Source organism: Hirsutella rhossiliensis (assembly GCF_020360975.1).
Source record: "Hirsutella rhossiliensis strain HR02 chromosome Unknown scaffold00002, whole genome shotgun sequence".
In the NCBI taxonomy this organism is placed as follows: domain Eukaryota; kingdom Fungi; phylum Ascomycota; class Sordariomycetes; order Hypocreales; family Ophiocordycipitaceae; genus Hirsutella; species Hirsutella rhossiliensis.
In genome coordinates, this window is record NW_025408668.1 from 7,131,510 (window position 1) to 7,156,814 (window position 25,305).

At 59.1% G+C, this 25,305-nt stretch overlaps 7 protein-coding genes across 7 annotated transcripts; 3 read left to right on the plus strand and 4 right to left on the minus strand.

Moving 5' to 3' along the window:
- Positions 1-51: 51 nt before the first annotated feature.
- HRG_02517 (leucine zipper domain-containing protein) lies at positions 52-1,460 on the minus strand (the record flags this gene model as incomplete). Its single annotated transcript, XM_044860988.1, has 2 exons — positions 52-590; positions 1,166-1,460. The coding sequence occupies 2 exons, from the start codon at positions 1,458-1,460 to the stop codon at positions 52-54; spliced, it is 834 nt and encodes a 277-aa protein (XP_044724621.1).
- A 1,362-nt stretch (positions 1,461-2,822) lies between these two features.
- Positions 2,823-4,340, plus strand: HRG_02518 (kinetochore protein CHL4 like domain-containing protein; the record flags this gene model as incomplete). Its single annotated transcript, XM_044860989.1, has 1 exon — positions 2,823-4,340. The coding sequence occupies one exon, from the start codon at positions 2,823-2,825 to the stop codon at positions 4,338-4,340; it is 1,518 nt and encodes a 505-aa protein (XP_044724622.1).
- Positions 4,341-4,432: 92 nt separating this feature from the next.
- HRG_02519 (tatD related DNase domain-containing protein) lies at positions 4,433-5,730 on the minus strand (the record flags this gene model as incomplete). Its single annotated transcript, XM_044860990.1, has 6 exons — positions 4,433-4,720; positions 4,775-5,168; positions 5,226-5,275; positions 5,330-5,376; positions 5,439-5,616; positions 5,674-5,730. The coding sequence occupies 6 exons, from the start codon at positions 5,728-5,730 to the stop codon at positions 4,433-4,435; spliced, it is 1,014 nt and encodes a 337-aa protein (XP_044724623.1).
- An 874-nt stretch (positions 5,731-6,604) lies between these two features.
- HRG_02520 (ribonucleotide reductase, barrel domain-containing protein) lies at positions 6,605-9,520 on the plus strand (the record flags this gene model as incomplete). Its single annotated transcript, XM_044860991.1, has 4 exons — positions 6,605-6,623; positions 6,682-6,839; positions 6,898-9,418; positions 9,477-9,520. The coding sequence occupies 4 exons, from the start codon at positions 6,605-6,607 to the stop codon at positions 9,518-9,520; spliced, it is 2,742 nt and encodes a 913-aa protein (XP_044724624.1).
- Positions 9,521-14,496: 4,976 nt separating this feature from the next.
- On the plus strand, positions 14,497-15,583 carry HRG_02521 (CFEM domain-containing protein; the record flags this gene model as incomplete). Its single annotated transcript, XM_044860992.1, has 6 exons — positions 14,497-14,571; positions 14,629-14,812; positions 14,868-14,920; positions 14,976-15,011; positions 15,067-15,447; positions 15,512-15,583. 6 exons carry the CDS (start codon positions 14,497-14,499, stop codon positions 15,581-15,583), a joined length of 801 nt encoding a protein of 266 aa, XP_044724625.1.
- Positions 15,584-16,586: 1,003 nt separating this feature from the next.
- HRG_02522 (pirin domain-containing protein) lies at positions 16,587-17,638 on the minus strand (the record flags this gene model as incomplete). The annotated part of the gene is made up of 3 exons (XM_044860993.1): positions 16,587-16,756; positions 16,807-17,378; positions 17,472-17,638. The coding sequence occupies 3 exons, from the start codon at positions 17,636-17,638 to the stop codon at positions 16,587-16,589; spliced, it is 909 nt and encodes a 302-aa protein (XP_044724626.1).
- A 1,274-nt stretch (positions 17,639-18,912) lies between these two features.
- On the minus strand, positions 18,913-19,526 carry HRG_02523 (perilipin-like protein, Mpl1; the record flags this gene model as incomplete). Its single annotated transcript, XM_044860994.1, has 2 exons — positions 18,913-19,404; positions 19,464-19,526. The coding sequence occupies 2 exons, from the start codon at positions 19,524-19,526 to the stop codon at positions 18,913-18,915; spliced, it is 555 nt and encodes a 184-aa protein (XP_044724627.1).
- Between the last annotated feature and the right edge of the window lie 5,779 nt (positions 19,527-25,305).

Consider the following 25,305-nt stretch of genomic DNA (forward strand, 5'->3'; position numbering starts at 1 on the left):
TGCCCGAATCAAGAAGCCGCCCACCCATTTCAAACGCTCATGCGACTCCCATCACCGGTCCTCTTTGGCGGCCGCAGGGCCCGACGCTTTGGCAGATGCCGCCTTTCTTTTTTCGCTCGCGTGCTTTGTAAAATCTTTCCAGAGCGCCGTGATGTCGTCGCTGCCCTCGTTCTTCTCTACAAGCAGATTCTTGAGCCACTTGTTCTCCGTCTCCAGCTGGGACACCTTGGACTCCAGGCCATTGATCTTCTCCGTCATCTCCTTGGCCGACTTCTCGAGGGCTTGCTCTCGCTGCTTCTTCTTGATCCGGAAGCGGGCGCTGGCGGCCGTGTTGCGCCTCCGCTTGTCCTCCTCGGCGGCCACGCGCGTCGGCTCCTCGTAAGCCACCTCTTGGCCGGGCCCGGACATGGCATCGGCCTTGCGCTTGTCGGCAGGCCGGGGATCGGTCTGTAAGAACTGCGTCTGCTGTTGGGTGACTTGTGCGGGGGTATTGCTTGGCTGCAGGGGCTGAAAGTTCTGGGCACTATCTGCAAATGAGTTGATGGGTGTGGCTGTGTAGGCATTGTTGAAGTCGGGAAAGTTGAAGTCGCCTATCCAGGGCCGTGGTTAGCGGGGAGAAGCCCATGATTGTAACAGCGCGCCATGTCAAGAGAAGGAAAGCACTAAGAGGGAGAAATCGACAGCAGGGCCTTCTCAGGCGTGAACAAGGAAACAAGTGCCAATTGCTAGAACCAATGACATCCGGGGGGGGCTGATGCAGGCTGCCTCTCCAGCACAGTCGGGCGCCAAGCATCCGAATTGCAGAAAGTCACGGGATATTGCACCATCGCCAACCATTTGTCAGCGACCCCATGCTGGTCACAGCCGCCCCACTTCACACCCACAGATGGACATGTGTATGGAAGACTCCCTGGAGAAAACCACGGGTGGTGGACAGGCAGTTGGTGCTGTGGAAGCGGGGGATAGAGAAAGGGTCATCTGATTTGCCGCTTCTTGCGTATGAAGTGGCCGGCGCAGTTGCGGGACCGCCCGCAGCGAAGTGAATAACAGGCTGGAGTTGATAGACAGGACCGAAGGAAGCGTAATAAATACCAGCATGACAAAAGCAACAAGAATCGGGAATAAAGGCAACGAGAAACGAGACGAAAGGAACATTTCGACTAACCTGATATAAAGTCAAGGTTGGGCATATCGCTCATGACAGAAGGCGCCGAAGACACGTCCTCAGACGGGCTCGAGTTGGTTTGGGCAGCGGCCTCGACATCGGGCTTGACGGGTTGGGCCTGGAAGTCCAAGTTTTGGCCCGAGTCAAAGTCGAAGAATTGTGTGTTGGTGAAGAGAGCGAGGTCGTCTTCGATGTTGAAGCCATCGTCGGCTGTCGTGTCCTGGGGGTTGATGGTGTTGAGGTCCCGCAGGTAGTGCGACACGTTGGCACCGTGCCGGCCGTTGTACGTCGACATGATGGAAGCGCTTGTCGTTGAAGCAAAGTCGAAGATCAAGAGCGTTTGCTCATAAATGGCGGGGACGAGGGGGAGAGGCGAGGTTCAAGCCGAACCAAAGCTCAATGCGGTCCGCGATAAGACGTGGCGGCGCGCGGCAGGGGAGCGTGCGGTGGAATTGTTCGTCGACCAGCAGCGAGTTGATGGCGCTGATCCAGACTTGGTTGGTGGGACGAGTCGCGCCAGGCAGGCGACGCTGGACAGGCGTGGATGAATTGCTTGTGGATGATGCAAGATGGAGATGGAAGCCGTACCGACGAGGGCTGGTGCGTGGGTGGTGCGAGTTTTTTGGGCCAGCCAGGCCGAATCGGCAAGCCGAGCGAGGGGCAGCCAGCCGCCGCATTCATCGGGCCGGTGATTCCAGGCTGCTTAGCAATCGGCTCAGCGCACCCACCCCTCCGCCAGCGCGCGCCCCTCACCACCCACACAGCCAGTGAGCTGCCGATCCGGCCCACAGCGTCGCTATCGCGTCCCGCCCTCCATGTTCACGCATTATTGTCTTTAATGCGCGCTTCCGGCGACAACTCGTGGCTGTTCAGATGACACCCTCGACTTTGCTACAAAACCATCGCGACCAACCCAAGCAGAAGTGGTTCCCAATCTTGTCCCGGCTCGCCCATTCTCGCTCATCACCGGGAAGACAGGCACACATGCATCAAGGTCCGACCGCTGGACAGACCGGTCCGAGGTCCGACAGTCCTCACTTAGGCGGACTTTGCGGAGAACTTACGTGAGCATGCGGCGACGGCTGCAACAACGGTGGATCTCGCTCGGTCTTGCGCCGGCCTTTTGAAGCCACATATACCACGGATAACGGCGTCGTGAACAATGCTGGATCTAAACCACTCACCATCGTGACTGTTACCTAGGCCTCATTCTGGTGGCGCTCCAGCTATGCGGTTGGCCGCCGGGCTTGATGTGCGATGTTGGTTCGCACCCGAACCTATTCAAGTTTGGGGTCGATCTTGTTAGGGGGCCAAATCGCACGTGCTCCCCGTTTACCCGACAGCAGATCTCCGGCAGCTTTCACATGTTGCGGAAACCGGAGGCGAGCGAGCCCCAACGAGTCACCCGTCGCCGAAAACGGCCGGGTCTTTGGAACTGTAGGAACCGAGAGCGCGTAAAACAGGAATCACGTGACTGCGCGCCCTTGCACCCTACTAGTCTCTGCTGAGTCAGCGCCACTAGTCGCGACATCGGCTTCGAAGTTCGGTGTAGTTAGTGGCGACTGAGGGAACGCGTCTCGACAATGAGTGGCAGCTTTAGCCCAGCATCTATCTCGTCGCGCGCACCTCCTGCCATCGCTCTTCTCTCGGCGTAGGCATGGCTCGCCTGTCTGTTCCCACAAAGGCCAAACTTCCCTCTTCGCTCCGCGTCGAGTCCTCCAATCCGGCCGTCATCAAGAGCCTCGGCCGCCTCTCCCGCAGCTCTCTCATCTCTCTTGCCCTCGACTGGCTTGACGAGAGCTCGCTGCCCAATGCGGTGCCGTATCTTGTACAAAGGCGAAACGACCATGGCGAGCCTGACTCAGATAATGACGACCCCGACGATCTCTACCCGCCGTGCCGCTCCCTCGATGACCTGCGGGCGCTTTACACCGACATGCAGACCCAAAAGGGCGCAAAACGCGACGTCGTCACCCGCATACTAGAAGGAGACTGGCGTCACGGCTTGACCCTCTATCAGCTCGCCATGGTGGACTTCCAGCATCTCGACCACCATCCCACATCTCAAAAATGGACCGCCTATGCCATTCTGCCCTTGAAGCCCCCCTCCAAGGATGCCAACGAGCAAGGGCTCAAGGCCGATGAGAAGAGCCTGACGATACCACGCTTTCACCCCTCAACCTTTCTCCAAAACTTTCAGCAGCAGCTTCTCCCCGACGTCAAGGCCCACTACCACTTCTACCGCCCAAAGCACTTCCCCGTCCTGCTGCTGCGCGTCTTCGTCATAGACTCGCCCTACAACACAAACTTGGCGCTGACCGATGCCGGGCCGGCCGCCAACTTCAGCTCCTCCCGCACTGTGTACCTGGCCTTCCCGGACGGCTCCCCGTCGCTCTACATTACCAAGTCGCAGGCCACCGGTCCCGTGAGCCTTGGTGAATCCAAGAGCCTTCGTAGCCTCATCGTCAACGGGGTGCCCAAGGCGTTGTCACGACCGCGCGAGCGCTTCACCCTCAAGTCAACGAATTTGAGCAGCAAAAACTTGGATGCATTGCTGGACAAGAGGGGCTCGGGCCGTGCTAACGCTGCCGGCGGGGGCTGGAGCATCTACGCTGATGAGAAAGCCCAAAAGTCACCCCTCGACCCTGTCCTCCCCGGCGCGCCAATTGCCAAAAAATCGTTAAATGCCGATCGTAGTCGAAAGAGACACGGATCATTGGCGACTGGTCCTCGCGAGGGAAAGCGGGCTAGACTCGTAGCCAAGGCTCGCTTCGGCGATTCTGCAATCGTTACAGATGGAAAGGGTGTCGAGAAGGTTGAAATATTGGTGCAGGACCCTTTCCCTGCGTCCAATGTGGCAGAGCCCCAAGGACTGGATGACGCCGATGATGAGCAGCAGCCTCAGGATCGGAGGCGAAGCAAGCTCGACGCTGCGCTTCGCCAGGCTCAGGCCGACGTAGAAGACATCGAGGACGAAGCGGATGCGTCTCGGTGGACGCCTGCAGTTAGGCTTTGCTTTCAAGGGTCGCACGTCTTCGCGGGCCTACGGCAGCTTGTCGAGGCTGGCATTGTGGATGGCGAACGGATGCCTGGGTGGATGACTGGAGAGGAGGGGGTCACCACCGGCGCGCTCAGGCATGGCCGTATACGAGGGCACAAAGGTTCAGGGTTATGAGACGTCTATTTCGGTCCTGATATCCAAGCAAGCCAGCTCTATCGATGATACCCATGACGCGACGAGTGGAGAAAAGGACGATTCGCGGAAATCTATCCCTTTTCTCCAAGTCCAAATACCTTGATCGAGTTGCCCCATGCCGCCTCACAGAGCTCTTCAACGCTGACCCCTTTGACGGCTGCCACAATTTTCGCCACGCGCTCGATGGTGCACGGCTCGTTGCGGCCCTTGACCATGGCGCCTTCTTCCCACTTCTCCTTCTTGACAACCTTGTATCGTTCGGGCACTTGGGGCTCCTTCTTTTGGCCCTTCTTGGGTTGCTTCTGGGGCTCTTGTTGCTCCCGCGTCAAGCTGCTGCTTGCGTTGCTTTCTGCCAGTTCCTGGGCGGGCTTGTCGGGTGTCAGATACCTCCATCCCTCGTAGCTGGGTCGCACCTCGCACCAAGGCCCGTCTGTCTCGAGCATGATGCGGTCGAGGCGGACGGCCTTGACGACGGCGCAGTTCTCCTCTGTCTTGAGGCTGCAGCCGTTGATGCCAATGTAGAGGCCGAGGTCCATCAGCTCGGCCATCTCCTCCGCAGTCCCCGTGAAGCTGTGCACGACAGCCCCCCTTTCCAGTCTTTCCAACCCGTCGCCAAACGAAGCTTTCAGCAGGGAGACAAAGTCGGCGTGCGCGGCCCTGCAGTGCAGGAAGAGGGGCAGCTGAGGCGAGAGAGAGGCGGCGACGTCGAGCTGGCACGCAAAGGAGTGCAGTTGGACAGCCTTGTTGCAATAATGCAGCCGATCATAGTCGAGGCCGAACTCGCCTACGGCTACGAGGTGTTTGTGACTAGACGACGTCGCCTCGGCTAGCAGGGCGGTGAACTCGGCAATGATGTCAACGGACCTGGCCGGGTCTGGCTTCTGGTGCGCGGGAATCGGCGCCGAAGGATCCGACTCGCAAGGGGGTGTATGCTCGTCCTCGGGTCCGGGTGCGTCCGAGGTGAATACCGAGCTGCTGCACGGGTGAATGCCAGCGGTAGCGTAGACAATGCCAGCTAGGAACCATCAGCGAGGATCCCGGGAAGCCTGGCAGCAGACAGAGTGAGGAGGCACCAACGGTACTCGTCGGCCAGCTTGAGGGCGTCCCGGGCGCTCTTAAAGTCGGAGCCCGTCACCATGAGCTTGGAGCATCCAACCTCTCGAGCTCGACGGACGACGGCATCGAGGTCGTCGGGGTGTCGCTGGGTGCCACGATGGACACCCCTGAAGATGGGATCGGCTAGGTTGATGCCAATCTACTATGACGCTGCGTCAGCGGCACGGGACGTTGCTTCGAGGACCTGCGTGCATACATCGACATATCTGGGCACGTACGGCGGCCGCCCGGGCTTGAGTTGAGCAGCAGCCATGGCAGAGGCGGAGGTGGAGGAGAAGCGAGAGACGGCGGCGGGCCCGAGACACGGAAAACGGCAGCTGAGCCTGCTTAGGAACATGGGGTACATGCACTCCAAAGCCAGCGATGCATAACGAGAGAAGCCGGCCCGGAACCGATTCTAGCTCGCCCGGCATCGAGGAACTAAGAAAGGGTCGCGTGAAAAGCGCGGATCTGTAGGGTCACGTGGAAGGCTTAATTAACAATTTAGTCGCAGGCGCCCTTGGCACGTGACTGCGCGCCGGCCTTGAGCAGCAGCTCATCAAAGTGATCAGGGAGAGGGGCGAAGGAGCTGGATTGACAAGGAGGATGGACAATTCGATGACGTGTCTCCCTGTCTTGTAGTACAGTACAGTCCACTGCGTGTCGTGTCGTCGATGGCTTCAGAGTATCCGAAGCACCGAGCGGTCTCCGAGGGATGGAGCTCAGTAAACGCGTTGGCTCGGCTGCTGCTTTATTTGTGCCTCAGCATGGGCCTCAATCTCGTCTCGGCACGGGTATCTGCCAACAGATACATGTGTGGTGGCTGGTGTCGACGAGATAAAGAGGTACATAATCAGGGCGCGGTGGGGAGGGGCCTGGTTTAATGGATTGTTGTCGCGCTAAGTGGTTGGCGTCGCGTACCCCCAAGACGCGCCGCACTTAAAAACTTGGTCCCGCCATCGACACGCTCCCTCCATCCTCTCGACTCTTCCACCATCCTCACCCGCAACAAGACAAACCTATCCCAGGTTCAATCCTTCATCTAATCTGTGGCAGCTGCTTGAGCTTCCTTGCACGCCTGCCGCGACAACTACTCTTCTCTTTCCCTCTCTCCTCATCCTCGCCTCGGCCGCCGTGCCGTCGCCGTCATGTTTGTCAGAAAGCGCGGTATGTGTCGTCTGTCTTTGAGGCAGAGAAGCCTTTCAGCTGACTCTTCCCCTGCCAGATGGACGTCAGGAGCGCGTCCAGTTCGACAAAATCACCGCCCGTGTCTCTCGGCTGTGTTACGGCCTCGACACGGAGCACGTCGACCCTGTTGCCATCACTCAAAAGGTCATCTCCGGTGTCTACGGCGGCGTGACGACTGTCCAGCTCGATGATCTCGTGAGTAAAGCCCTTCCCGATGCTGGCGAATCGCCGCTGACCGAGAAACCACGCACAGGCTGCTGAGACCGCTGCCTACATGACCGTTACCCACCCCGACTATGCCATCCTGGCGGCCCGCATCGCCGTCTCCAACCTACACAAGCAGACCAAGAAGCAGTGGTCTTCAGTCATCAGCGACCTGTACCACTACGTCAACCCCAGGAATGACCGGGCATCGCCCATGATCTCGCAAGAGACGTACGACTGCGTCATGAGGCACAAGGACGACCTGGATTCGGCCATTGTCTATGACCGCGACTTCAACTACCAGTACTTTGGCTTCAAGACCCTGGAGCGTTCCTACCTGCTCAAGCTCAACGGCAAGATTGTCGAGCGGCCGCAGCACATGATTATGCGCGTTGCCGTCGGCATCTGGGGAGACGACATTGAGCGCGTCGTTGAGACCTACAACCTCATGTCGAGCAAGTTTTTCACCCACGCCTCGCCCACCCTCTTCAACGCCGGCACTCCTCAGGCTCAGCTGTCGTCTTGCTTCCTCGTCGACATGAAGGACGACAGCATCGAGGGCATCTACGACACCCTCAAGACGTGCGCCATGATCTCCAAGATGGCCGGTGGCATCGGCCTCAACGTCCACCGCATCCGCGCCACCGGATCCTACATTGCCGGCACCAACGGCACTTCCAACGGCGTGGTTCCCATGCTGCGTGTCTTCAACAACACGGCCCGCTACGTCGACCAGGGCGGAAACAAGCGGCCAGGCGCCTTTGCCATCTACCTAGAGCCGTGGCATGCCGATGTCTTTGAGTTCCTCGATTTGCGCAAGAACCACGGCAAAGAGGAGGTTCGCGCTCGCGACCTGTTCCTCGCGCTGTGGATCCCCGATCTCTTCATGAAGCGCGTGGAGAAGAACGGCGACTGGACCCTCATGTGCCCCAATGAGTGCCCTGGCCTGGCCGACTGCTATGGCGACGAGTTTGAGGCTCTGTACGAAAAGTACGAGCGCGAGGGCCGTGGCCGCAAGACCATCCGCGCCCAGAAGCTCTGGTACTCGATCCTCGAGGCCCAGACAGAGACGGGCAATCCCTTCATGCTCTATAAGGACCACTGCAACCGCAAGAGCAACCAAAAGAACCTCGGCACCATCCGCAGCTCAAACCTGTGCACCGAGATCATCGAGTACTCGGCCCCTGACGAGGTGGCTGTGTGCAACCTGGCGTCGCTGGCCCTGCCCGCCTTTGTCGACTACAGCGAGGGCCGCTACGACTTCAAGAAGCTCCACGAGGTTACTATGGTGGTTGTCCGCAACCTCAACAAGATCATCGACGTCAACCACTACCCCGTGCAGGAGGCCCGCAACAGCAACATGCGCCACCGCCCCATCGGCGTCGGCGTGCAGGGGCTGGCGGATGCCTTCCTCGCGCTGCGCATGCCGTTTGAATCCCCCGAGGCTCGCGAGCTGAACAAGCAGGTCTTTGAGACCATCTACCACGCCGCCTTGACTGCCTCGATGGAGCTGGCCAAGGAGCAGGGCCCCTACTCGTCCTTCAAGGGCTCCCCGGCGTCCGAGGGCATCCTGCAGTTCGACATGTGGAACGTCAAGCCCTCGGACCTCTGGGAGTGGGAGGAACTGAGGGAGCAGGTCATGGAGCACGGCATCCGCAACAGCCTGCTCGTGGCGCCGATGCCCACGGCCAGCACGTCGCAGATCCTGGGCAACAACGAGTGCTTCGAGCCGTACACGTCCAACATTTACCAGCGACGAGTGCTTGCGGGCGAGTTCCAGGTGGTCAACCCCTGGCTGCTCAAGGATCTCGTCGACATGGGCCTGTGGTCGGACGCGATGAAGAATCGCATCATTTCCGAGAACGGCTCCATCCAGAACATCCCCAACATCCCCGCCGACATCAAGTCGCTCTACAAAACGGTCTGGGAGATTTCGCAGCGGCAGGTGGTGCAGATGGCGGCCGACCGCGGTGCCTTTATCGACCAGTCTCAGTCGCTCAACATCCACATGAAGGATCCCACCATGGGAAAAATCACCAGCATGCACTTTGCCGGCTGGAAGCTGGGCCTCAAGACGGGCATGTACTATCTGCGCACGCAGGCGGCCGCCGCGCCCATCCAGTTCACGGTCGACCAGCAGGCGCTCAAGGTGGCCGACGCCAACGTCGGCCGGGACAGGCTGCCCAAGAAGCGCACGGCCCCCGCGGGCACGAGCTACATGTCGTCGTCGGCCGTCCCCCGCGCCACGTACCCGAAGGAGGAGGCGGTCGACTCGGTCGACTCGGTCGGCACCAACGGCATCCCGACTCCCAGCACGACGCCGCCGCCGCCGGCCTCGACGGTTGACGCCAAACCTCGGCCCATCGCATCGCCCAGCAAGCCGGCGGCCATCAAGGCCGACGCGGAAGAGGGCGACAGCCCCAAGGTTCTGCCGACGGAGCCGACGGAGGAGATCAAGGACGAGGAGCTAGCCGAGCCCGGCAGCGGACGTGTCGAGGGCCAGTCGGAAGACAAGGACCAGGACAGCGAGGAGCGCGAGCGAGACATTTACTCGGAAGCTGTATTGGCTTGTAAGCAATGACGCCATTGGCGAAACTGAAGGAGGCGCTAATAAGGTTTTCTCAACAGGCAGCATCGAGAACCCAGAATCGTGCGTCATGTGCAGCGGTTAGATGAGCGGGAGACGATGTGCACTCTGACGACGGGAAGCGAGCGTGTATAATGACGGCTGATGTGTGGAAATTAAAGGGTGATGGTCGAGGCTGGCTGCCCGAGCTGGGTCATGGATGACTTTGCGCACAATGAGCATTGTATATTGGTTTGCGGACGTTGCGGCATGACTTGGGTCTCTTTTGCGTTTTTCTTTTGAACCTTTTCACGGTTGGGTTGACGACAGGGTAGCGACTCGCTGCCGGCTAGATGCTGGATTTGGGACGACGGAGTAGATGGTATTGCTACAGTGATTAATCGATAGGTCTTGTCACGATGAAGGACGACGATGGGCGGGTGACACTGCGTACGAGTCGCTTCGTCTTTGGGAAGCCAAACTGCCTTGCACAGAGACGTGGCGGTGGCCAAGGAATTGAGCATCTTGGCGAGCAAGGTGGGTGTTGTGCGATAAGAGCAGAAGCAGGAACAAGAAGCGAGTTGGCTCTCGTCTCGGCAAGGCGGGCGTAAATTGTAAGACATGGACTTGTACGACGACCTCTGACAGTAGCACGGGGGCAGGTGACTGTTGCACGGATACAGGTGCTCTCGGACTCGGCCGTCATGACGCCTGAGGGAGGGGAGGGAGGTTGCACGTGGCGAGCTGAGAAGAGAGGCTCGAACCATGTGTGCTGCTAAAAAAATGTTGACGTTTGTGTTTCCCGGGCCAAGCACGGCCAAGCACGGCCAAGGCCAACCGAGAGGGGAAAGGGTGGAAAAGAAAGGACTCGCCGGGTAGTCGGCAGCTGAAGGGCGACGGACGTGGCGGGGAGAGGAGGGGAGGAGGGGAGGAGATAGGAGAGGAGGAGAGGAGGAGAGGAGGAGGGGAGAGGAGGAGGGGAGAGGTGGCTGTCGATCTACGTGCACGGATGCGACGCTATTGCAGCCCATGGAGTGCAGTGCCTTGCAGTGCCTTGCAGCGCCTTGCAGCGGAGTATCGATTTGTACTGTACTTTGCAATGACGTCACCTAGGCTCTGTCTCGCCCGGTTGGTCGGAGGCCGCCACCAATGCCGGGTTTATGTCTCAGCGGTCGGGCCGCGCGGACAAAGAAGCGGCAGGGTCATGAGGTGAATACTGTAAAGAATTGAAATGGGGAGGCGAAACCCACGAAGCCGCGAATACAGATGAGGTAAAAAAGCTTCGCGGTTGGTCGATGCACAGCTTCAAGAGCGATTCTAACCCCCGGGAAGCGTGAGGCACAGACTGGCCGAGAAGCAAAGCAACAGGAAGCTGTGACGGAAGCTGTGACGGAAGCGGGAAGGGCTGGTCTTTTTCTCTCGAATCTCGAATCTCGAATTTCCCCCTCCACTGGTCGCCTCGCCCGACGGGGCTCGCCTAATGGAGGTAAACCGATCCTCAAAAGCAAGTCGGACGATTAGCCGCCGGAGGAGGATGAAGCCGATGTTTTCCTCAGGAAGATCAAGGGAGCGAGACATGTTGCTCTTCTTCCTTTTTTTTCTTTTTTCGCGCAAGATGGGCGCTGATACAGTGACTTCCAACAGACACACGAGGAAGCTGTGACAATTTCTTTGACGAGATTTCTCCAACACGAGCGGGCCCCTCTCCTCTAGCTGCTCTTGCTCCTCTTGGGGCGGGTAATGGATTGGGCGGGCGCAAGCCGTTCATTTGATCCAGCTCGACAGGGGGGCCGTTTGTTCGATGGCGGGCTTGGCCCAGGTGGAGACGAGGTTCAATCGGTAAATCGTGTGTGGACGCAGTGAGAGATTGGAGGGGCGGGAAGGCGGTTGTTTGTGGGGGATATGGTACAGTGCGCCATTACTGTGTGCCCATGCCTACACTGTAGCCACCCTTGCGGCCCTGCAATGTGCGGTCGGTGTTAACGTTAACCATCGCTGTGGTGTATTATCGACAGTATTTTCGACTGGGATCGTGGAATGACTTTTTTGTTGTTGTTCTTTTCCATCATCTGACTCTATAGCGACAGAGCAAGCGCCACACTTGGGGCCGGGAGGGCGCACCAAGGAATCCCACCCCTGCCGGGTGCCCAGGGACCCCCTGGAAGGCCGCGGCCAGCCAGCCACCAACTCTCGACTGTACTGTACTGCAGCCAGTTGCCAGGCAGCTTCACTGGGCTGCCCTTTGCCCTCTCTCTTTGCCGGGTGCACCGGCCAGGCAGGGCATGCCGAGAGACCCGCCCCCAAGGTTTGAGTGTGGCTGAGCAACGGCCATGTGGCGCAACCTGGTCAACCTGTCCGGGCATCGTCGTCAGCTGCCTTTTCCAGATCGGATCGCATTCACAGCTACGGATATTCCGTGCTCCGTACGCTCCTCGCTCACCAACGCCATCCGTGGAGGCTTCCCACCGGCTCTCGCCCATCAAACCGTCATCGTTGTCTTGGCGGGCGGCCTCCCGGAAACGGCGTCTTTGCTGGCTCGCTAGCCCCGGCTGGACATGAGCTGTGCGAGCGATAGCCGTGGAAGCATTCTACGGAGTATGTCGATCCCAAGACAATGCTCAACGTGCCCAAGCCACATGTACAGCGGCTATTTGGGACAGGATGAAGACGATGACCTCGTTTCGCCCATGCAATTCGGAAAAGGCTAATCATGTGCAGTTTGTCCGCCCTATGATGCAGCCCCCCGTGGCACCTCCATTGTCCAAGTCAAATAAACAGGCACGAGATGGCTGGTGGCCGGGTTCCCAATCGATCAATCCCCAATGGGCCCCTGCAACCATGGTCCCAACGGGCTTCCTTTTTCTTGCCACTACCTTGCTTTAGGCCCCGCTGCGCGCCCGCCCGCCCCCGGCTGGTCTGTCGTGTGCGTGAGGGTGTACAGTATTCCAGACTCGGCCCTGCCAGTCTGGCTAGCGATGCATCCAAAAAACAACCATTGAAAATAAATTGAGACGTTTGTTCTCGGGTTTCCTCAGGAAAAGGACAAGACGTTCACGACCCACGAAGACGGTCGGTCGGCCCCCACCGGCCAAGACTCAGACATACGGTACTTGCAAGCTACTCCGTACTTGAGAAGAGGTTTGGCCTGGTGCTCGAGGTTGGGTGGGAGAGGTGGAGGCGGGCAGATTAACAGACGTACGTAGATGGCGGCCAACCGGCCGTGTTGTCCACCCATGGCGGCTTGGCCTGTTGGTGCTTCTTGCTCCAAAGGGTTTGAACAGGGCATGTATCCCGAGCCTGATTCGTGCCATGGGCTTCTGCCCAGCATCATGACTGCATCATTGAGCAGCCGCCACAGCCAAGCACATTGCAGAGTACATGTACAGCGGCATCCAGGGTACCTCGGCAATACCTAGGTACCTGCCTACGTCTGTCCGTCCAAACTACCTACATACCTAAGGTGGTGGTGCAGAAAGGTCATCGGCTCACCCCGAGTCTTTTGGCCGTCATGTTCTACAGCACTGTATGTGTTTCTGCTCGGGCTCTGTGCCAAGGTAGGTGTTATTGAGGATTGATTGTACAGCGCACACAGCCGCTTGGCCAGGTGTGGCTCGGCAGAGGTTGCATGCCCTGTGGCTTGCCGTCACCTCTGACCTCATCGCTGCGTGCTGTGCTGTACGGAACAGGTTAGCAGGAAGGAACCTCGCGGCAATCCGGAGCCGAGCATGGAACCTCTATTGATCTGGGCCCCGAGTCTGCACTCTCGAGCCTAGCGGCGCCCGAGGTACCGCTATCTACTTACTATCCCGTACCTTGGCTGGAGCTGCCGCCGACTGCGGTAGCTAGCTGAGCTGGCTGTCGGATAGATCCGGCATTTACTCGCGCACGGAAAACATTTGCACGACGCGCCCAGCTCTTCTGCAATTGCATGCGATTACATGTACGTACGTGACGGGCAAAGACACCAATTCCAGTCAGCTCGAACCGAATTCAAGGCTCCCGCCGCCAGCAGCCCGCGATTCGGGCGGACGCTCTCTCGGTGCCCAGACAAGGAGCTGTGCGTCCGCATGCAGGACTCGCCCTCGCCCAAGTACAGCGTCGGTACCTCCCCAAGCGATCCCTGTCCGGCGTGCCCAAAGCGGGACCCACAGCCTGTTCATCAGATGAGAGCGGCCAAGGAGAAGAAGCTTGTTCTTGTTCGGTGTGGCGGGGCGCTGACAAGCTGGGTGGGTGCGCGCTAGAATTGGGCAAGAGGGGCGGGAGCTTGCCGGTACGTACCTTTCCGCAACCAAGCTGGATGCAAGTCGCACTGCCTGGCAACTGGCAGCAGCCCGATGATGCGCACCTGCCTTGCTTCGCGAGATAAATCTCTTCCATCCTCCGCCGCTCTCTTGTTGTTTTTTTCTCCTCCTCCTCCCTCCTCTGATCCTTGGTCCATTCACCTACTCTCACCAGCCCTCACCTCACCCTTGCCTCGTCAAGCAAAGCAAACATACTCTCTCTCTCTTCCTCGAACGACCTCGAGTTTCCTCATCAGCAACACCAGGTTAGTCCAATCTGCCTCATCTTCCTCTGCTCGCCTCGCGCTCGAAACCACCCCACGATTGCCTCTTCCCCCACCCGCTTCGACGCGTGTGCACGCGAGAGAGTCTTCCGTGGCCCATTATCCAAGCCTCGAGCCTTTCATCAACCACTCTTGAGCTCCTCGCTGGCCCTGCGGTGCGGCGACAGAGTGCCTCACTGCCTGCACTTCACCTCGCCACATATTTCATCTCTCGTCACACCGCCTCTTCTCCTTGTTTGTTTCGTTGCACACAATCACGCTCGTGCCGTCTGGTCACAGGCTGCACGTTAGCGAGCCCTTGTCCATCTACGCTCTCGAGCCATGATGTTCAAGCATTTATTTGAGGCGCCGCTGTTTTTTTCCAACCCTCATCTCCGCCTTCTACCCAACCTGGACGGTCAAATCATTACGTTTTCTCGCGCGCCTCACCGTTCCCGTCGGGTCTTTGAAGAGATATCTTGTCGGCTACCCTTGCTAACCCATCGTCTAGTCGTTTTAAACCAAAAAAATTCGTCAAGATGAAGTCCGCGGTCTTCGCTCTCAGCGCCCTTGTGGCGGGTGTCGCTGCCCAGAACTCCCTCACCCCGTGCCTTGTAGGTCTTCACCTACAGCACACCATGACGAGCAACAGCCTCCTGACACCGACATAGCAAGGTTGCTCCAATAGGATGAGGAGCGCCGTCAAGGCCCAGGAACTTAGCTGCACCAAGGACGACTTGAAGTGCCTCTGCTCCAAGCCCGGGTTCATGTACGGCTACCGCGACTGCGCTGCCCAGGCCTGCACCCAGGACGACGGCAAGCAGCTCATCGACATGGCCGTGAAGAGTTGCCGCGGTGAGTTCATCGAGTCAATTCTGTATGCCCCAGCTCGACTGACAGCCGATTGCAGATGCCGGTGTTGTCATTGCCCCTGGCGGTAGCGGCGGTAGCGGCGGTGCCTCTGTAGGTTTCTTCGACTCTCAAACGCCTAATGGCGCAAGTGCTCATGATGAATCAGTCGACCGGTGGCGAATCCAGTCCCAGCGGCGGACAGGTATGTTCACGCTCCCAGAATTGCCATTGCCCACGTTTCTGACCCCAACACGCAGGCTACGGTCCAGACCATCTACAGCACCATGATGTCTGATGGCACCGTCTTGAGCACCCCCATTGCCACGCAAACCGTGGGTGACGATGGTGATGGCGGCGGTGACAGTAACTCCGCTGGCGGCCCCGGCGGCGCCGGAGGTGCCATCGTGACCACCATCACCTCCAACGGCTCTGAGATCGTCAGCACCATCACCGCGATGTCGCCTGGTGGCTCTTCTGGGTCTGGTGGCGCCCCCGCTACCAACACGGCCAGCTCGGCCTCTACCACCCAGAGTGACAACACCTCTCCCACCACCGGCAGCCCTAGCAGCGGCAACGGCGGAAGCGGTGCTTCTCCGACTGGCAGCAGCGCCAGCTCCTCTTCGAGCGCTGGTTTCGCCGTAAGTGACTGCTTAGCCCTTGCGAATTCCGAGCACACCGAGTCCACGTTAACAAATCTCACAGGCTCCCCAGGTGACAGCTGCACCTGCCGCCGGCCTCTTTGCCGTCGCCGGTATTGCCGCCCTCTTGATCTAGACAAGCGGAGCAGGTCGCTTTCTATTTTGATGATTCGGTTGCACATGTCTGATACATAATACCCGTCTATAATTGTCCCTGCCAGGACGCCATCTCAACAAACAAGCCGGCGCAAACGGCGCTCAGGAATGATCTTTGCGGACATGGAAAGTTAGGCAAGCGGACTGGACAAGGGACAAGCAGGTTTCGCAGGTCCACAGGCCTTACGGCCTATCTCTCTCTGAACAGTGTGGTAATTGAGTGCATTCATTGAGTGGAGTGGACTCGAGGAATATGGAATGCAATGAGCTTTGATGAAGAATGGGTGAGATGGACAGGCGGAGAGGCCCAGCTGAGCATCTGACGTTTGTCGGAAGCCGAGGCGACGGTCGCCCGGGCGAGGTCTTTCGATTTAATGATACCCCAGAACTCTGGCGCGGTTTCGTGTGCGAGGAAGGGGTTGGCTTTCTTGCTCTCATTCAGGCAAATATTAATGCCATCACTTTTGGTAGTGTGAACTCGCGTATACATGCGTGTGATGTGATGTCTGCTCGACGAAGAAGCAACCTGTCATGCCATATTTGCATAGATGAAGGCAAATTTGTCTGCTCGACGAAAAGGCAGCCTGCTATGTCGTCCAAGTATGGAAGGCAGATTTTGTTCAAATACATGAACAGCAGGTGCTGGTACGATCAGTGAGGCTGATGTGAAGTCTCATTTTGTCCTGTTCAAATGCTCTGTACTATCGAACACATAACATAGGCAACAGAGGATGTTCCGATCAGTGAGGTCGATGTAAAGACGCGATCTGACTTGTTCAAATGCTCCGTATTACTTAACACATCAACAGCAGATGATTGTATGATTAGCCAGGTCTATATGAAGCGAACATTCAACTTGATATGTACAAAGCTTGCCAGCTCAAATCTCGCATGCGCCCTCACTCCAATCTATCCTTAGGCCTTCTCTTGAGTCATTCGAGCAGTCAAACGTCGTCCCCCAGACAAGAGAAGCGGCCGGCCAATCAAGAGCCCATGGACTGGCCAATCTGGCTCTTCCAGTCCCTCGCGCGCTCGAAGCCGTTGGTGCAGGTCTGGAAGTCGGAGATGGCTTGGTAGACGGCGTCCTTTGAGTCAACAACAAAGGGGCCGTACTGGACGATGGGCTGGTCGAGGGGAGTGCCGGCGACGATGACTTGCGCCTGTTAGCAATAAGGAAGCAAAGGTCTGGGGGAACTGCGTTACCTAGACGGCTGGGCTTGGTGGCTTGTGCATCGGCCTCGACGTGGATGAGATCGCCGTCGGGCTCGAAAACGGCGTTGTGGTACTGCTCGACCTTTGTGCGCGCGTCGCCCTCGCCGAACCAGACTTCGCCCTCGAGGACGTAGGCAAAGGCATTCCAGCCGGGCGGCAGGGGCTGGGAGACGGTGGCGGCGGGCCGGAGGACGACGTCGAGGATCCAGACGGGGGTGTAGGCGAGGTCCTTGACAGAGTCGATGCCGTGACTGCGGCCCGAGATGACCTTGACGGTTGCGCGGCCGGCGTCGACGTCGACGGCGGGGATCTCGGCGGCGCGGAGGTCACGGTAGCGCGGCTCGCAGGCCTTGAGGTGGCGGGGCAGGTCGACCCAGAGCTGGAGGCCGACGTTGGGGGTGCCGTGCGGGTCGTTGCGGGGCATCTCGGCGTGGACGATGCCGCGGCCGGCCGTCATGAACTGCAGGTCGCCGGGGCCGAGGGTGCCGCGGTTCCCGGCAAAGTCCTCGTGGTCGACGGCGCCCTCGAGGATGTAGGTGATGGTCTCCTGTCCACGGTGGGGGCTGGCGAGAAAGACGCAGCAAAGCATCCGTGTCAGCGCGGAGCCCAGAGCACGGCAAGGCTAGGTCGACGACGGGAAAGGGGGACAACGCAACTGGTCCGGGAACCCGGCGCCGGGCTCGACGTTGAAGTGGTCGAGCATGAGAAAGGGCGTCAGGTTGCGCAGGCGAGGGGTGCCGATGGAGCGGCGGACGCGGGCACCGGCGCCCTCGGCTTGCTCGGCGGCGTGGATGACGGTGCGGATGGCGCGGGGCGTGGACATTTTCGCGGCGGTGGTGCTTGTGTCGCTGTGAGCTTTCGCGGACTTGGTGCTCGTGTTGCTGTGAGCTTTTGCGGACGTGGAAGACGACGAGGAGGTGAGTCGTGGAGGCGGTTTATTATAGACGCCGACGATGCGCGGCGAGGGCGCATGGCGGAGGTGGCAGCGGGCGAGGCCAGTATGTAGAAGGCCGAGGAAGATGCTGTAATGCTTGCGTGATTGCTTTGACAGCAAGAAATACTGTCTACATATCGCAGGAGGTGCGCGTCTGTCTGTCTGTCTGTCTGTACGTGGAGGGCGTCTTGTCGTTTGGTGGTTTACTAATGCCTCCCCAGTTGGCTGCTGCTGCTGCTTAGCAAACGATACCGCCGGATACCGTGCGTGGCAGGCGTGGAAACACGTGTCTCCCGTTTAGGAAGCTCTGGGGACGTTGGATGGGGATGCATGACTGAGCTGGGATTAGTCACGGTTGCGTCAGCCATGACAGACGCGGGCCCTTGCGGGTCGTGGTGCGGGGCTAAGCTAAGCTCATGTCAGTGCCCTCTTGGCCGAGGGACGAGATTGCCTTGCTGGGCCGGCGTCGACCTCTCTCTCCATGGGCTGCGAGGACGACAGAGGATTGGCCATGGCGATGCAGGCTGCACGCCGTCTTTCACGTGAAACCGAGTGCCCAGGCACCGTCGATTGTGTGCAGCGGCACGCCATCTATTCGCTCTTGATACTGACATCGAACTGGCACCCCCTTTTTCACCCGCAGCGTTGGATACAAATGAAAAATGGAGACGAGATCATCCCTTTGTTTCCTTGGCGACTTGCCCTCCCTTCCATCGCCACCACTTCCAGCCCCAAGGCACAATGGCCGCCTTGCGAGAATGTCGTGTGCCAACAAGCCGAGCCGAAAACATCCGACCTTTACAGTGCCAGGCTCGACTGACGAACGATGGCACGGAAAATCGCGGCTGAAAAAACCGCAGCGTGTAGCATCAGAGACTTAATGTAACAAGAAATGCAACATGCTCAACAGTCCAAGGTATAACACAATCCGTCCTTCCCGTCACCGCCAGCTTCAGCGCTGCTGCCTTGCCCCCGACCCTACCAGACGGGCCGTCGCATGAGGCCGAGCCGTAAAGAGCTCTGTTCGACATGGGGAGAGTGAGGAGGGCAGGACATGGCGGGTGAGCAGATTTCAACGCCTAAAAAAAAAGATTCTCGAGTCCCACGGCGCAGGCGAGACGTGGCTCCGCCGCGAGGAGCGTACGACGGCCGTCGAGGACCGTCTACTGCTGGACCTTGTCGTTGACGGCCTTTGTGGCCTCGGCCTTCTTGGCGGAGAGCAGGCTGCCGAGCCAGCACAGGGTCTCGTTGCTGACGACGATGGCGGTGGAGACGGCGGCCTTGCCCTGGGCGACGATGCCCTGCTGCTCCGTCTTCTTGACCTCTGCGGCGTAGACCTTGAAGACGTGGTCGCGGCCCTCGAGACCCTTGTTGAGGGGCAGGAGGATCAGGCTACGCGTGTCCCTGTAGAGCTCGCTGGTGGGCTTCCGGACGACGGGGAAGTGCTCGTCGAAGCGGTCGAGCGTCTTGTCGCCGATGGAGTCTGCCTTTTGGACGTAGGGCGAGATGTACTGGTAGGGCTTGGCGAACCAGGGGATGACGGGGCGGGCAAAGGTCTGGTAGGCCGAGTCGCCGAGCTTGATGGAGCGCTGGCCATACTCGTTGGACTTGAAGGTGTGGATGCCGTCGCTGATGAGGGGGTAGTTGAGCAGATGCTGTGCCAGTGTCAGCAGCCACGTCGGCAAGGCAGGCGCGGCGAGGGGCGGAAACGCACCTGGATAAAGGCCGAGTTGTGAGCCAGGCTCGAGGTGTCGCCGTTGACCTGAGGGATAGCCATTGCGAGAAGAAGACGATTGCTTGTCGAGGCAGGCTCTGAGAAGGAAGAGTGCGAGGTGGTTGGGTGGGCGAAAACGGTTGAGGAGACTAGAGAAGGGGGGAGGGTGTGAGGGAGAGAGGGAGGAAGAAAGAAAGAGAGAGAGAGAGAGAGAGAGAGAGGGGGGAGGAGGGAGGGAGGAGGAAGAGGAGAAGGGGGGAGGGCCGGCAAGGTTTGGCGTGCGGGAGGTCGAGGCTAAAAAAGAACCTTAGAATGTCTGCTGGATGTTGATACGCCACAGGATGGGATAGAGCAGTACATGCGGCATACATGAAGACGCAGGCATGCAGCAGGCGCAAACGTACTCTGGATGTTTATATACTTGCTTTGGGGAGAGGGGGAGTGGCAAAAAGAAGAAGCGCCGTAACGTCGTCCCCCCGCCATCATCATCAGGCCGCCCTTTTTTCCTACCAACACTCCTCGATTGTAATTTCCTTTTCAGATGCCATTTCCCCGACATGTCCTCTGTGTTTCGCCATTCTGCTCTCGCATGACGGACCAAGGCAGGAAAAAGTGCAAGCATAGAGAGGACCGGGCGTTGGAAGGAGAAGGGGGTGGGTGGTGAAGAAAGCATGTGAAAGTGTGCGTGTCGAGATGGAGACGGGGGACAACCTGGAAGCAGCATGCGGCGTAGTGGACAGGCCATTGGCTGTCTGGAGCTGTCTCCTACGCCCGTCTGTTTCCCCCCATCAGCCACGATTCATTCTCGTCTGGCCTCCGGTTGACATGTGAAAGGCCTGCTTGTGCTCATCACCAGCTGGGGGGGTAGTTGGGGGTACGAGGTAGGTATCGGGCACGGCAAAGAGCGGGCAGGCATGTGCGCTCACCACCACATGTCGTGGAAGCTCACGTCTTTTTTTCTCCTCGCGAGGATAATATCAGATGCCCATTCTACAGTACATGTCCAAGACTCCAAGACAGCCGGGAGCTGGAAGCGTCGGCCGCATGCGCTCCGGTGTTGGCTGCCGGCTCGGAAGCGCGCGCGCACCAGGTACTAGCGGTGCTGCGACAGGGCGGCGAGGTACCTGGCACATGAAAGCGTCTTTTTTTTCCCTTATCGCGCGGCCTCTCTCCATTCCACCGGGCCCAGCAGCCGCTGTCCGAGCTCTGACATGTGGCCCCGAGAGACGAGTCAATTCCAGGCGTTGGGGGTGGATGTCGACGCTGACGCTGTGTGGGCTGTTGCTGCGTCTCCCTGGCGAGAGAAGGAGAGGCAGGAGGAGAGGCAGAAAAGGCATCGCGATGCGACCCCAAGGCATGGATGAATCAGCAGGCGCACAGCAGAGGGGAAAGCCCGTCTCCGATGCAGGCGGGCGCGCCGGCATTCTGGTACATGGGCCGCCGGGTCCCACTCGCAGTGTCATGGGGAGGGAGCAAGAGAGAGACGGACGACAGACAAGCTTGCCCTTTGGCTTTGCCCTCTGGTACGAGGGCCGTCGGCCTCTGGTCGCCGCCGGGCCCTCGAACTCTGTCCGGGGGATCGAGGACGTGAATTACGTGCACATGGTCCAGGGGAGAGAAGCCGTCGTGACCGAAGTCTCTCTCCTCTCTCTCTCTCTACCGGCCTCTCGACTGGCCTGCCGACTGCGTGTCACTTTTTTTTTTTTCCCTACATGCAATCCGCGGTGCGCTGGACCCGTCCGCCTTCCCGTCTCCCGGGCCTCGGGTCCTTGAGGCAAACCCGCCTCCGAGACGCCGCCGCCGAGCCTGCTGTGCTCCGCAGACGACGAGCTGCACGAAGACGGACGGCGGGGCAGCAGTGCAGCAGAGTGCAGCGCGGCAAGAGTGCAGCGCAGCAAGAGTGCAAAGTACACGATACCCACCGGTACCTGTCACTCACTACAACGGAGCACAGGGCACCCTAGCCCGCCCCACTCATTGCCGTGCTCCAGCCACTTTCACATGTCAAAATGACGCAAGACGGCGAGCGCCAAACGCTGGCCAGGCGTCGCGGAAAAAACCCAAGCAGAAGCAACGCGCTCGTGACCTGCATCGTCATCTTCATCATATCATCATCGTCCGTTGCAGCACACGCACTGTAAAACAGCCAGTCACGCCCGCCGCGGGGAGGGGGAGAGAGGGGGCGCGCAACCCCCCATTGGCTGCGTCAGCCCTTCGTGGCAATCCATTGCGTCCGTGTCTGATGCCCCATTGTCGGCAGCGGTGACGATGGGTGCATCTCGCGGTGAGTCATGGTCGTTGCTCTATCCTACAGGTGCAGAACTCGCACGCCGACTCGTATTCTGGCTCGGAGCCGGACGTCCGGGGGACCTTGTTATCGTGCATGTATGTATGCAGAGAGCTCTTGGCGAGCGCCCGGGTCCAGCCTGCATCTCGGCCGCGCGCAACGGCGAGCGAAGGGCCCGAGTGAGCAGCGCCACGGGAAGCGAAGCCTGCACGGCCCGACGGGCAGCTTGTAAGCGGCGGCTCAAGCTGGCGCCTCGTCCCCCGAGGGCAGCCGCGGCTTCATGGGGGCCCCAAGCGTCGTCGGCCGCGAGCGGCGGAGCGGGCATGTGTATGTATCCGTATGCCCGCCGGGTCCAACCTGCGGCGAGATATCAACAAGCCCGCGACTCGCCATCTCGACATGTACATACGGGTCCATGGACCCTAGACATCGCCGTCTCCTCGCACTCGATACCCCATTGCGTCGTGTCTGCGCGGTTGGGGAAGCGGCAGCGGGTTCCGTCGTTGCGTTGCGTTGGGGTGGCGTCGCGGTTCCTGCATGAGCAGAGAATGCCTTACTTGATGGAGCAAAGGGGCCTCCCGTTGAAGGTGTGTCTCACCTGTCCCCTTGCCGTGCCGTATACCGTACCGTAGTATTACTCTGCGGTGCCAATGTGCGAGAACCCGCCCTCGACTACATGCGGGCGGGGCGTGGATCGATGGTCCTTGTGCCGTGTGTATACGCATGCATGTATGTATGTATGTAAGTAAGTAGGTAAGTAGGCACGGACGGACACGATGAAAGTACAGTAAAAGGCAAGCAGACACGGGGCAATGGCCGGACGCGAGGTCGGTAATATGGCCAGCCGCGCGAGAGACTTTTCCATCGGGGCCGGAGAGCGAGCGAGGAAAACCTCGGCCGCGGACAGAGTCATGACTTTGCACCGACACGCACACTCGAGACTGCACTTGCACGTGATAGTCATTCCGTCGTCGCAAGAGTCGGCGCGTGACGGCCTGATGAGGTGAGGTGACGGGGACCGGGTTCCTGACTCGGGCCCCCCGACATGTGCCTCGTCTGCCCTCCCGCCGCCTTTTTTTTCGTCAGCCCATCGTGGGCATCAGGAAGCAGGGGACCTTTTTTTTTTGGCTCACTGGATGTACGGAGATTGCAGTGGTACAGTATGTAGGCATGTCGGAAGTATATATGCGCTCTATGTATGTATTCGTATCGGATCTCGTCCCCACGGCTTCGTCGTGCCCCGATTCTCGCGCCAGGGCTTCACTCCGGCGCCTCCCAACAGACTGGCTCATATCACCTTCCGGCCAAATTCGGGCAGACGCCGTATTGACCATCCCCCTAGTTTCTCGCTTGGCCCTCGGAAATGTGGATTCGCATGCCCCCTGCCGCCTGGGCCATCGAGCACAACGTCCATACATGCGCGCATACATCCCACGAACAGACTTTTGGCGCGCATCGCCCCCGTAGACTGTTTCTTTTGCTTTTCCTAATCCCTCTCAGTTGGTCCAGCCAATCGCATCGGGCCCACGGCGCCCTCTCTGCAATGCGACGTCGGGTACGTGTCTCGTCTCTCAAAGCAGTTCCTTGGCTCCTGGTGCGCTTCTGTGCTCTCCAGTCTCTGGACAAAGCTGTCCTTTTTTCCCCCTTCCCATAGTCAGCGGCTACGAGAACAGCTTTGCTGCGAATGGGCTTCTACCTTTGCTCTACCGACTGCTGCCATGGGGGTGTGAACAAGTGAAGACGGCCGGAGCGGAGCTGCTGCTGCAGGGAGAGACGGTCGCGTCAGACGATGCTGGCTTCGAGCGCGGTTGTGGTTGCGCCGTTCAAACTACGTACATACATGCAGCGTACATGGCTTGAGGAGAGCTTCCTGTCCCGTCCCGGCCGTCGTCCGCGCGGCGCTGCACGGCCGGTTGGGTGTGACGTGGTTTGCATCCTTCTCCGGCCAGCCAAACACTGTCCGGGCATAAATTTTGTACTGTAGCTGCCACGGTATGGGGCGCCCACGTTTTGATATTTCCGAGCGACCTCTTCAAGGGCGTCCTTGTGCTTCCAACATCTCTGGTTCATCGTCGCTGATCCGCTATTACGAGGCAAGCGAGGTGCTGGTGCAGCCAGAGACCAAGGAAAAGCGCGGGCCGAAATCGCCAAAAACCTCACTACGTCCATCGCTGGCACGCTCCATCACCCGCTGCATCAACGTGAGAACAATGTCGCTCGCGTGCTCACAGGTTGGCCAAGAAGCAGAAAAGAGGGGGAAACATGCACAGCTATTCCGAAGCTCGATTAGCGATGAGCACGTCAAGAGTGACCAGACGCCCCAAAAAGGACCGCCGCGCGATGCGAACATGCCGCGATGCACCACCTCACCATGAAGCGCAAAACCCAAAGAAATGGCAAAAAAACAAGGAAGGCCCCCCAGCCCAACCCCCAGGACCCGAGGATGCGTCATCCCCTGGAAGGCTCCCCTAGAAGGATCTTCGCCTTGTCACCACCGTGTGGCATAAACCCGGCTCCGGCACCCCAAGGCCGCGATTCGAACATGCGAGCTCGCGGCCAAGGGATGAAGGGGGGGAAGGGGTGTGGGGGTGTCACCGATCAGGCCAACCTGATCGGAGTCCTTCCCTGTTGGAGATTGGAAGGAATATTCTGGTATATAAGGACAGACGCGTTGCTCGGGGGACCAGGACGGTGCGGTTCAGGCTCGGTGCTGGACCAAGTGCTGTTCAGGCCCCCGGGTGTCTTGCGCCGACTGTGCACTCGCCTAGTTCACAAGCCCCGCGGCCTGTGAGCTTCTGCGACCGACGCTGCGCCACACGACGCGCAAGGACAATAAGAGGGCCTTTGCGGCGCGCACTTCATGCCACGGCCTGGGTATCGGGTATTGCAGACAGAGAACTTCAACTCTTTTTGAGGCGCGGCGATACAATGTACCAAATCGATGGCAAGCTCCAGATTCCGTCCATTTAGCTGGCGCTGATCACGGACCGAGTGAAGTGAAGATGAGTGTCCATCTTTTCTTCTCTGCACTGAGCTGTTAGCCAACGGTTGACGATATGCCAGGGGTCATGTGCATGGAGCCATTTGCGAGCCTTGGGAGCGCAGCCACTCCCTCCGGAGCTTGCCCGACCATGTCCCAGGGCTCAACGAAGTTTTGGGTGTAGGAACAGGGTGCCATCGATGCTGATTGCTGCCATTGGAGGAGCTGGCAGGTTTTCGTCCGATTCCGCCTCACGGCATGGGCAAACTGCATCTGAGGAGCGGAGGGGGCTGGAGGTCAAGATAAGGAAAATCGAGACAAAGAACGCATGAAAAAGGAGTGAGTACCTGGCATTAAATGCCAGCTGTCAGAACATCCTTTACAGAGCCGGGTGCCGGAGTTGGGGCACAATTCCATCAGGCCTGCTGGACAGCTCATGAGGTGGGAGGAGACTGTCGAAGTTTGACCCAAGACGTCGGCAGATGGTCACGTGATGGTTATGGGCGCAGGTAGCGGGGCTGCGGCGGCACGTAACCTGGTTAATAATCGGCGCGGAGAGTCGAGGCCCAAGAAAT